Below are 12,709 nucleotides of genomic sequence, written 5' to 3'. Positions count from 1 at the left end.
AGCACTTTTGGACAGCCTTATCCCCAGTGTGCTGATTGAGAGTGGAAGCTATAATGTTTTTAAAGGAGGACTATGAAAAGAACTATGGAAAAAATGAGGAGGAGGAAAGATATTTCAGACAACACATGGACCTTTTCCTAGAGCCATGTTGGGGTCAATACTAACATGCCTAGCTAATTCCATACTTGATGTGGCTATGTATAGTGCATGATATCATATGTACCTGCTACAAAATATTCTTTTACCGTGGTGAAACTTCTTACATATTCTTAAATATGTTATTACAAAGACAAGACCAGTTATTTTTATCTTCTTAAAATATTTCTTCCAAGTGGAATCATCTCTGTTTACTTTTTAGTTTTTACACATACTCTTGGGTTGGCACCTTATTTATTATTTTTCATAAGTTTAAGATGAATAGAAACTACTGTGTTTTAGTGATTGTCATCATTGCACATGCTATCTATCAGAATGTACAAAACTTTAAAACCGTTTTGCTTATTCTTTGTTTAGAAATCAATCTGCAGACTCAGCATACCATGGTCACAGAAATTCACTTCCTCCTATGGATTCTTCTGCTCTGCATGCTTTTTGGGAAGTCACACACTGAAGAAGACGTCATAATTACAACCAAGACTGGAAGAGTCCGAGGGCTGAGCATGCCCATTCTAGGTGGCACAGTGACTGCCTTTCTCGGTATCCCCTATGCACAGCCTCCTCTGGGTAGCCTAAGATTCAAAAAGCCACAACCTTTAAACAAATGGCCTGATGTCTATAATGCCACTAAATATGCAAATTCTTGTTATCAGAATATAGATCAAGCCTTCCCAGGCTTCCAGGGGTCAGAAATGTGGAATCCAAACACGAACCTCAGTGAAGACTGCTTGTATCTGAATGTTTGGATTCCAGTACCTAAGCCCAAGAATGCGACTGTCATGGTGTGGGTCTATGGTGGTGGCTTTCAAACTGGGACCTCCTCTCTACCCGTTTATGATGGGAAATTTCTCACTCGTGTTGAAAGAGTTATTGTAGTTTCAATGAACTATAGGGTAGGTGCCCTAGGATTCCTAGCTTTTCCAGGAAATTCTGAGGCTCCAGGAAACATGGGTTTATTTGATCAACAGTTGGCACTTCAGTGGATCCAAAGAAATATAGCTGCTTTCGGAGGGAATCCTAAAAGTGTAACACTTTTTGGAGAAAGTGCAGGAGCTGCTTCAGTTAGCTTACATTTGCTATGTCCCCAAAGTTACCCTTTGTTTACTAGAGCCATTCTAGAAAGTGGCTCCTCTAATGCCCCCTGGGCAGTAAAGCATCCAGAGGAAGCCAGAAACAGAACCTTAACCTTAGCTAAATTTATTGGTTGCTCAAAGGAGAATGAGAAGGAGATAATTACATGCCTTCGAAGTAAAGATCCTCAGGAAATTCTTCTGAATGAAAAGTTAGTTCTCCCCTCTGATTCCATCAGATCGATTAATTTTGGTCCAACAGTGGATGGCGATTTTCTCACTGATATGCCCCACACACTACTCCAACTTGGAAAAGTGAAAACAGCTCAGATCTTAGTGGGCGTTAACAAGGATGAAGGGACAGCTTTCCTAGTGTACGGTGCTCCTGGTTTCAGCAAAGACAATGATAGTCTTATCACACGGAGGGAATTTCAAGAAGGTTTAAATATGTATTTCCCTGGAGTGAGCAGCTTGGGAAAGGAAGCAATCCTTTTCTACTATGTGGACTGGTTAGGTGACCAGACACCAGAAGTCTACCGTGAAGCTTTCGATGATATTATTGGAGATTACAACATCATATGCCCTGCACTGGAGTTTACCAAGAAATTTGCAGAACTAGAAATTAATGCCTTTTTCTACTATTTTGAACACCGATCTTCCAAACTACCTTGGCCAGAATGGATGGGAGTAATGCATGGCTATGAAATTGAATTTGTGTTTGGCTTACCCCTGGAAAGAAGAGTTAATTACACAAGGGCTGAGGAAATCTTTAGTCGATCCATAATGAAAACTTGGGCAAATTTTGCAAAATATGGGTAAGTGCTGATTTCTATAATTGTTACCTGGTTTTGCGTTGCTTAGCTTTTCTTGACCTCTACTGCCGACTTCACTAAAAGCAATAGATGCATTTCAAGTATTTTCTCGTTACATCTAAGCTGCCTTTGTGTCTCACTATGTAGTGAATTTTAGCTCTTTGTTTCTCAGTGCTTTAGAAGAATTACTAGATAATTTTTCTGTAAACTATTTTTTGATTTCAATTGCAAACTGTTGCAAAATACTTTAATGATGATAACTAAGGTTTGGAAACAAATGCTTGTATCAGAATGCAGTAAATGAAATTGCCTTTCAACCTGTACTTTTACAAGGTTACCACATTTAGGAAAGAGGAGAAATACATCTTCACATTGTCTAAAGCCAGGGAGGTAGTGGCATGTTATACAGTAGTAAACATGTCCCTTCTTAGGAATACAAGAGGGCAATAAAGATGAGGTATTTCTACCCCAGGCCACCTTACTCTTAAAACTCACAGCACTCGGCATTTGCCATTTTCCTCTGAAAGATTTTATCAGACCTTGTAGGTAAGCTGTTTCATTTGATTTTTGAGGTCCCTCATGTTTACCTAGATTGTACTTTTTTCCTACTGGAAGAGTTTTGTGGCTAATGTTCATCTTAATTTTGTTATGTTGTTCCAAGATTCCCTGAGGCTTGTTATACTATAAGATAGTTCAGATTCGATACTGTTCATTAATAATCATACTTTGGATCTTCGTATTCTTCTGGCTCAGCAATGTGAGGAATGATAGTCTCTCAGGATGTTGGCCAGCACAGGCATAAGAAGGTAGCTTCATCCCACACATGTCATAGCAAAGCAAACAGCTGACACTCTTGGCACTCTTACTAAGCTACACTGTTTCCTCTAAGGCTATTTTCAGTATTTCCTGCTTGTAATAAATTTGTCAGAAGATTACTCCATCATAAACCAAGAAGCATGTATAATCTCTTGGAATCTACCTTTGCATTGCTTTTATTTTATTTTTTTTTATAAAAGAAAGTTTTTAATGTGGGGCTCATGGTTCCCGAAGGTTCAAGGTCATGACTGTCATGGTGGAAAGCATGGCAGGCATGGGGCTAGAGCAGTAGATGAGAGCTCATGTCCCGGTCCACAATCACACCTAAGTCCACAAGTGTTTCCTCAGTATGGAAAGCTGGCTGATTTCACTTAGTTTTCTTATAGATGATTGACCTTTGACTGGCATTTTCTTTTTTTTTTTTATTTTATTTTATTTTTTTTCTTAACTTGAGTATTTCTTATATACATTTCGAGTGTTATTCCCTTTCCCGGTTTCCGGGCAAACATCCCCCTCCCCCCTCCCCTTCCTTATGGGTGTTCCCCTCCCAACCCCCCCATTGCCACCCTCCCCCCCAAAGTCTAGTTCACTGGGGGTTCAGTCTTAGCAGGACCCAGGGCTTCCCCTTCCACTGGTGCTCTTACTAGGATATTCATTGCTACCTATGGGGTCAGAGTCCAGGGTCAGTCCATGTATAGTCTTTAGGTAGTGGCTTAGTCCCTGGAAGCTCTGGTTGCTTGACATTGTTGTACTTTTGGGGTTTCGAGCCCCTTCAAGCTCTTCCAGTTCTGATTCTCTGATTCCTTCAACGGGGGACCTATTCTCAGTTCAGTGGTTTGCTGCTGGCATTTGCCTCTGTATTTGCTGTATTCTGGCTGTGTCTCTCAGGAGCGATCTACATCCGGCTCCTGTCGGTCTGCACTTCTTTGCTTCATCCATCTTGTCTAATTGGGTGGCTGTATATGTATGGGACACATGTGGGACAGGCTCTGAATGGTTGTTCCTTCAGTCTCTGTTTTAATCTTTGCCTCTCTCTTCCCTGCCAAGGGTATTCTTTTTCCTCATTTAAAGAAGGAGTGAAGCATTCACATTTTGATCATCTGTCTTGAGTTTCGTTTGTTCTAGGGATCTAGGGTAATTCAAGCATTTGGGCTAATAGCCACTTATCAATGAGTGCATACCATGTATGTCTTTCTGTGATTGGGTTAGCTCACTCAGGATGATATTTTCCAGTTCCAACCATTTGCCTACGAATTTCATAAAGACGTTGTTTTTGATAGCTGAGTAATATTCCATTGTGTAGATGTACCACATTTTCTGTATCCATTCCTCTGTTGAAGGGCATCTGGTTCTTTCCAGTTTCTGGCTATTATAAATAAGGCTGCGATGAACATAGTGGAGCACGTGTCTCTTTTATATGTTGAGGCATCTTTTGGGTATATGCCCAAGAGAGGTATAGCTGGATCCTCAGGCAGTTCAATGTCCAATTTTCTGAGGAACCTCCAGACTGATTTCCAGAATGGTTGTACCAGTCTGCAATCCCACCAACAATGGAGGAGTGTTCCTCTTTCTCCACATCCTCGCCAGCATCTGCTGTCACCTGAGTTTTTGATCTTAGCCATTCTCACTGGTGTGAGGTGAAATCTCAGGGTTGTTTTGATTTGCATTTCCCTTATGACTAAAGATGTTGAACATTTCTTTAGGTGTTTCTCAGCCATTTGGCATTCCTCAGCTGTGAATTCTTTGTTTAGCTCTGAACCCCATTTTTAATAGGGTTATTTGTTTCCCTGCGGTCTAACTTCTTGAGTTCTTTGTATATTTTGGATGTAAGGCCTCTATCTGTTGTAGGATTGGTAAAGATCTTTTCCCAATCTGTTGGTTGCCGTTTTGTCCTAACCACAGTGTCCTTTGCCTTACAGAAGCTTTGCAGTTTTATGAGATCCCATTTGTCGATTCTTGATCTTAGAGCGTAAGCCATTGGTGTTTTGTTCAGGAAATTTTTTCCAGTGCCCATGTGTTCCAGATGCTTCCCTAGTTTTTCTTCTATTAGTTTGAGTGTGTCTGGTTTGATGTGGAGGTCCTTGATCCACTTGGATTTAAGCTTTGTACAGGGTGATAAGCATGGATCGATCTGCATTCTTGTACATGTTGACCTCCAGTTGAACCAGCACCAGTTGCCGAAAATGCTATATTTTTTCCATTGGATGGTTTTGGCTCCTTTGTCAAAAATCAAGTGACCATAGGTGTGTGGGTTCATTTCTGGGTCTTCAATTCTATTCCATTGGTCTATCTGTCTGTCTCTGTACCAATACCATGCAGTTTTTATCACTATTGCTCTGTAATACTGCTTGAGTTCAGGGATAGTGATTCCCCCTGAAGTCCTTTTATTGTTGAGCATAGCTTTAGCTATGCTGGGATTTTTGTTATTCTAGATGAATTTGCAAATTGATCTGTCTAACTCTTTGAAGAATTGGATTGGTATTTTGATGGGGATTGCATTGAATCTGTAGATTGCTTTTGGTAAAATGGCCATTTTTACTATATTAATCCTGCCAATCCATGAGCATGGGAGATCTTTCTATCTTCTGAGGTCTTCTTCAATTTCTTTCCTCAGTGTCTTGAAGTTCTTATTGTAGAGATCTTTTACTTGCTTGGTTAAAGTCACACCGAGGAACTTTATATTATTTGGGTCTATTATGAAGGGTGTCGTATCACTAATTTCTTTCTCGGCTTGTTTCTCTTTTGTATAGAGGAAGGCAACTGATTTATTTGAGTTAATTTTATACCCAGCCACTTTGCTGAAGTTGTTTATCAGCTTTAGTAGTTCTCTGGTGGAACTTTTGGGATCACTTAAATGTACTATCATATCATCTGCAAATAGTGATATTTTGACCTCTTCTTTTCCGATCTGTATCCCCTTGATCTCCTTTTGTTGTCTGATTGCTCTGGCTAGAACTTCAAGAACTATATTGAATAAGTAGGGAGAGAGTGGGCAGCCTTGTCTAGTCCCTGATTTTAGTGGGATTGCTTCAAGTTTCTCTCCATTTAGTTTAATGTTAGCAACTGGTTTGCTGTGTATGGCTTTTACTATGTTTAGGTTTGGGCCTTGAATTCCTATTCTTTCCAGGACTTTTATCATGAAGGTGTGTTGAATTTTGTCAAATGCTTTCTCAGCATCTAATGAAATGATCATGTGGTTCTGTTCTTTCAGTTTGTTTATATAATGGATCACGTTGATGGTTTTCCGTATATTAAACCATCCCTGCATGCCTGGGATGAAGCCTACTTGATCATGGTGGATGATTGTTTTGATGTGCTCTTGAATTCGGTTTGCCAGAATTTTGTTGAGTATTTTTGCGTCGATATTCATAAGGGAAATTGGTCTGAAGTTCTCTTTCTTTGTTGTGTGTTTGTGTGGTTTAGGTATAAGAGTAATTGTGGCTTCGTAGAAGGTATTCGGTAGTGATCCATCTGTTTCAATTTTGTGGAATAGTTTGGATAATATTGGTGTGAGGTCTTCTATGAAGGTTTGATAGAATTCTGCACTAAACCCGTCTGGACCTGGGCTCTTTTTGGTTGGGAGACCTTTAATGACTGCTTCTATTTCCTTAGGAGTTATGGGGTTGTTTAACTGGTTTATCTGTTCCTGATTTAACTTCGATACCTGGTATCTGTCTAGGAAATTGTCCCTTTCCTGAAGATTTTCAAGTTTTGTTGAATATAGGTTTTTATAGTAAGATCTGATGATTTTTTGAATTTCCTCTGAATCTGTAGTTATGTCTCCCTTTTCGTTTCTGATTTTGTTAATTTGGACGCACTCTCTGTGTCCTCTCGTTAGTCTGGCTAAGGGTTTATCTATCTTGTTGATTTTCTCAAAGAACCAACTTTTGGTTCTGTTGATTCTTTCTATGGTCCTTTTTGTTTCTACTTGGTTGATTTCAGCTCTGAGTTTGATTAGCTCCTGCCTTCTACTCCTCCTGGGTGTATTTGCTTCTTTTTGTTCTAGAGCTTTTAGGTGTGTTGTCAAGCTGCTGACATATGCTCTTTCCTGTTTCTTTCTGCAGGCACTCAGCTCTATGAGTTTTCCTCTGAGCACAGCTTTCATTGCGTCCCATAAGTTTGGGTATGTTGTACCTTCATTTTCATTAAATTCTAAAAAGTTTTTAATTTCTTTCTTTATTTCTTCCTTGACCAGGCTATCATTGAGTAGAGCATTGTTCAATTTCCACGTATATGTGGGCATTCTTCCCTTATTGTTATTGAAGACCAGTTTTAGGCCGTGGTGGTCCGATAGCACGCATGGGATTATTTCTATCTTTCTGTACCTGTTGAGGCCCGTTTCTTGACCAATTATATGGTCACTTTTGGAGAAAGTACCATGAGGAGCTGAGAAGAAGGTATATTCTTTTGCTTTAGGATAGAATGTTCTATAAATATCCATTAAGTCCATTTGGCTCATGACTTCTCTTAGTCTGTTGACATCACTGTTTAATTTCTGTTTCCATGATCTGTCCATTGATGAGAGTGGGGTGTTGAAATCTCCCACTATTATTGTGTGAGGTGCAATGTGTGTTTTGAGCTTTAGTAAGGTTTCTTTTACGTATGTAGGTGCCCTTGTATTTGGGGCATAGATATTTAGGCTTGAGAGTTCATCTTGGTGGATTTTTCCTTTGATGAATATGAAGTGTCCTTCCTTAACTTTTTTGATGACTTTTAGTTGGAAATTGATTTTATTTGATTTTGGAATGGCTACTGAAGCTTGCTTCTTCTGACCATTTGCTTGGAAAGTTGTTTTCCAGGCTTTCACTCTGAGGTAGTGTCTGTATTTGTCTCTGAGGTGTGTTTCCTGTAGGCAGCAGAATGCAGGGCCCTCGTTGCGTATCCAGTTTGTTAATCTATTTCTTTTATTGGGGAGTTGAGGCCATTGATATTGAGAGATATTAAGGAATAGTGATTATTGCTTCCCGTTATATTCATATTTGGATGTGAGGTTATGTTTGTGTGCTTTCACTCTCTTTGTTTTGTTGCCAAGACAATTAGTTTCTTGCTTCATCTAGGGTATAGCTTGCCTCCTTATGTTGGTCTTTACCATTTATTATCCTTTTTAGTGCTGGATTTGTAGAAAGATATTGTGTAAATTTGGTTTTGTCATGGAATATCTTTGTTTCTCCATCTATGTTAATTGAGAGTTTTGCAGGATACAGTAACCTGGGCTGGCATTTGTGTTCTCTTAGGGTCTGTATGACATCAGTCCAGGATCTTCTGGCCTTCATAGTTTCTGGCAAGAAGTCTGGTGTGATTCTGATAGGTCTGCCTTTATATGTTACTTGACCTTTTTCCCTTACTGCTTTTAATATTCTTTCTTTATTTTGTGCGTTTGGTGTTTTGACAATTATGTGACGGGAGGTGTTTCTTTTCTGGTCCAATCTATTTGGAGTTCTGTAGGCTTCTTTTATGCCTATGGGTATCTCTTTTTTAGGTTAGGGAAGTTTTCTTCTTTGATTTTGTTGAATATATTTACTGGTCCTTTGAGCTGGGAGTCTTCACTCTCTTCTATACCTATTATCCTTAGATTTGATCTTCTCATTGAGTCCTGGATTTCCTGTATGTTTTGGACCAGTAGCTTTTTCCGCTTTACATTATCTTTGACAGTTGAGTCAATGATTTCTATGGAATCTTCTGCTCCTGAGATTCTCTCTTCCATCTCTTTTATTCTGTTGGTGAAGCTTGTATCTACAGCTCCTTGTCTCTTCTTTTGGTTTTCTATATCCAGGGTTGTTTCCATGTGTTCTTTCTTGATTGCTTCTATTTCCATTTTTAATTCCTTCAACTGTTTGATTGTGTTTTCCTGGAATTCTTTCAGGGATTTCTGCGATTCTTTCAGGGATTTTTGCGATTCCTCTCTGTAGGCTTCTACTTGTTTATTAATGTTTTCCTGTGTTTCCCTAAGGGAGTTCTTCACGTCTTTCTTCAAGTCCTCCAGCATCATGATCAAATATGATTTGGAAACTAGATCTTGCTTTTCTGGTGTGTTTGGACATTCCATGTTTGTTTTGGTGGGAGAATTGGGCACCGATGATGCCATGTAGTCTTGGTTTCTGTTGCTTGGGTTCCTGTGCTTGCCTCTCGCCATCAGATTATCTCTAGTGTTACTTTGTTCTGCTATTTCTGACAGTGGCTAGACTGTCCTATAAGCCTGTTTGTCAGGTGTGCTGTAGACCTGTTTTCCTCTCTTTCAGTCAGTTATGGGGACAGAGTGTTCTGCTTTCGGGCGTGTAGTTTTTCCTCTCTACAGGTCTTCAGCTGTTCCTGTGGGCCTGTGTCTTGAGTTCACCAGGCAGGTCACTTGCAGCAGAAAAGTTGATCTTACCTGTGGTCCTGAAGCTTAAGTTCGCTCGCGGGGTGCTGCCCACGGGCTCTTTTCGGCGGCAGCAACCAGGAAGACCTGTGCCGCCCCTTCCGGGAGCTTATGCAGCCTCAGGAGTGCCCACCTGACCAGGCGCCGAGGTCTCTTTCCCAAGGGGTCTGGGAGCAGAGAGCTGCTGCAGGCCGGGTACCGCGGGTGTGGGACTTCCAGTAAACACAGGACGTGCCCGGTCCTAGAGGAATTCTGCCTCTGTGTGTCCCGATTTCACCAGGCAGCCTTCTTGCAACAGACAAGTTGGTCTTACCTGTGGTCCCGAGGCTCAATTTTGCTCGCGAGGTGCTGCCCATGGGCTCTCTGCGGCGGCAGCAACCAGCTGCATTGCTTTTTCTAATCTTTTTAATACCTGCTTTCTGTATATAGCCCAAACTAGTTCGATTCAAAAATCCTCCTACCTAAGTCTTAAAAATGCTGGCATTAAAGGGATGTACCACAATACATGGCTCTAGAATAAATTTTTAAATGTGTATTAATGTGTACAAATACAATCTTAATTAGTAAGTCTATAATTCCAAATATATGTATTAATGTGAATAATAAAAATTAGAAGTAACATACTATTTTTTTAAATGAGAACCTATATCTATTATAAGCAGATGGGTTCCTCAGTATAATGATACTTCAGTAGTCTAACAATGTAAATTATATCATTAATATATGGTTTTTCTTTATTACCTATTTAAAACTCAATGTATATGTATATTTTTGTTTATGTGTTTGTTTGTATATGTGTATTATGTGTGTATTTATGTGTGCATTTGTGGAGGTCTTAGAACAGTTTGTAGGAGTCAGTTCCTTCCCTCCACCATGTTAGTCATGGGGATGGAACTGATATAAACAAGTTTGACTACAAAGCACTTAACCTCCTGAACTGTCTTACCTATTTCAATTTCTCATTTTCATCCCCAACATAGATTTCATCAAATTCAATGGTGCTGTGTCATTCTACAATATCAATTACTAGTAACTATTCCTCACTGTACTGCATCTCTTTATATACTCTCTTTAAATTGAAATCCTCCTGATAAACTTTAAGGGACTTCTGTATTCTTCATTCTTGTTACCATGTATATTAGCCAACAGGATTCAATTGTAAGTAGGACATATATTTAGGAATGCCTAAGCTGCAAAAGTACACTTTGCTATGACTTTAATCTGGCATACAAAGCAGTCACTAACTTGTCAATGTTCAGTCATCTATTAGAAGATAATCTTTCTAAGTTATATTAAATTTTCCTCTTGAAACTCAAATGTCAGGTCTATGGAAACTAATTAAAGTATTTGAATAGGTATATCGCAAAAAATGTTTGCTTAGTAGCTGAATGAGATCTAGTAATATAAGTTTATTGATCCAGATATGCCAGTTATACTATATTTTCTGGCTTTTCAATATGAGCCTAAATTTTTGCTTCAGGAAAGTGGCATCTGTTTAATAGCTATGTTAGATTTCTTTTGCCTTGTTCTGTTCTCCCTCCAAAGGCTATATCTGTAGTTAGTCATTTGTATATGTTTTTAATTTTTATTACAATTCTAAAAAATTATAAATTGCTAAAGAGAAATGGTTCTTCATTCCATCTGTTTTTGTAATTTTTATATCAGTTTATATTTTCAAGTGAAAATCACCAGAAATTTTATATTTAACTTACCTGAATTGAACAGTGCTAATTGAATATGTTTAATGTCTTTTTATGACACAGACAGTATCAGATCAAAGATAAGTCTTTGGCATTTAATGGAATGGTTTGACCTTAATTAAGTATGTCTGTGGTGAGTGTGATTTCCTGAGATATATGAAGGCTGACTTATTAATGATTGTGTGACACTTATAAAATGAGATTCATAAAAATAATCAAAGAAAAATGCCCTTCAAAGAAGCATAACTAGACAAAACATTTCATTGGGGAGGTGATTTTTCTCAGAGGCCATATTTTAAGTTTGCGAAACATACATATGTCATACATGTTTCCAGTTAGTAGAAAAGAAATGATAATCTGAAGTGAACTCTAGCGGAGGCAAACTGGCCACCTATTAAATTAGATAAGCCTTAAAACAAAACATTTCAAGGATAAAATATTTGCCATTTATACCACCCCATTGGACTATGAAGACAATGGACACCTTCTGGAGTCCATTTTGGGGAGGGAAATGTAGGTTTAGGAAAATAATATAATACTCATGGCATTTTCGCGAACCAATGTTTATTCATTCCAAAATGTTAGAAAAACCACGTTAAAAAAATGTGATCCGCTGTACTTCCCCACAATTCAAAGCTATGCTTTTCAGAAGGAAAGTTGGCTGTAGCTCTTTGTTGAAAAGCTGATGTCCATGCTACCAGAGTACCAAGCTTTTTTCTTTTTATTAGACATCATGCTTTTGGTTACATTAAAGAGAGGAGGAGTAGGATTTGAAACTGTAATTATGTAAGAAGTAGAATTTCATGTTTCCACCACTCTTTTATTAAATTACTCTTACATGTTAGTTAAACATGTATGTGTTACTTACGAGATTCCTTTCATATAAGGAGCTATATAATATTCATACATAGTTCGAAAAACTCTGAATAAAGTCTATAATTCATCATATTGCAACCTCAAATATTTACACCTTGTTCAGTTTGCATGGATTTTTTTTATTATTTATTTCTCATGCCTGTTAAGCACAGTGTATAAACTATATTATGACAAGTTTTTCTCTGTCCAATAAGATTGTAATATGAACAACATCTCAAAAGGAAGATTCTCTTGTCTGGTATTGCAATTTATATTGGATGGCCTTTGACTCATAGAGGAAGTATCATCAGCACAGATTAAGACATTTCATTTAATAAATACATGTGTATGTGTATGTATGTATGTGTGTGTGTGTGTATGTATTTATGTATATTTTTTAAACGTAGATATGATATTATGATTCCTTATGACTTTATAGAAATTCTAATAGTTATTTTACCTTCCTTTCTTTTTTGATTAATTATTTTATTTATTTACCTTTCAAGTGTCATTTCTGTTTCTGTGCCCTCCTCCAGGGGCCTCCTATTCTTCTTCCTCCCTTTAACCCCTAAAAGAGTGCTCACCCACTCCCCTTGCCCATCTCTCCCCTTTGCATCACCCATTTCTGGGAGCATCAAGATTCCAAAGGACAAAGCACATTCCTTCCCACTGAGGCCATGCAGCCCAGTCTTCTGCTACATATGTTAGAGACCATGAACCAGCTCATGTATTCTCTTTGGTTGGTGGCTTGGTCCCTGGGAGTCCTGAGGGATCTGGTTAGTGTTGTCCTTCCTAAGGGGTTGCAATCCCTTTCAGCTCCTTCTCCTAACTCTTTCATTGGGATCCCCTGGCTCAGTTCAATGGTTGGCTATAAATAGATGCATCTCTCTCAACCAGGTGCTGGTAGCGCCTCTCAGATGACAGCCATTCCAAGCCCCTTTT

The 12,709-nt window shown here is 38.7% G+C and overlaps 1 protein-coding gene across 1 annotated transcript in view; it reads left to right on the top strand.

Annotated features, from left to right (window-relative positions):
- The window catches only part of Bche (butyrylcholinesterase), an 86,015-nt gene that overhangs the window by 17,301 nt on the left and 56,005 nt on the right, over positions 1 to 12,709 (top strand). The window contains 1 exon segment of the mRNA NM_022942.1: positions 514 to 2,041. Within this exon segment, the coding sequence (NP_075231.1) occupies positions 540 to 2,041 (1,502 nt within the window). The 5' untranslated portion in view covers positions 514 to 539.

The sequence above is a fragment of the Rattus norvegicus genome, chromosome 2 (genome assembly GCF_021556685.1).
Source record: "Rattus norvegicus strain SHRSP/BbbUtx chromosome 2, alternate assembly SHRSP_T2T, whole genome shotgun sequence".
In the NCBI taxonomy this organism is placed as follows: Eukaryota; Metazoa; Chordata; class Mammalia; order Rodentia; family Muridae; genus Rattus; species Rattus norvegicus.
Note: the sequence above shows the minus strand (reverse complement) of the source record. Positions and strands in the feature narration are given on the sequence as shown.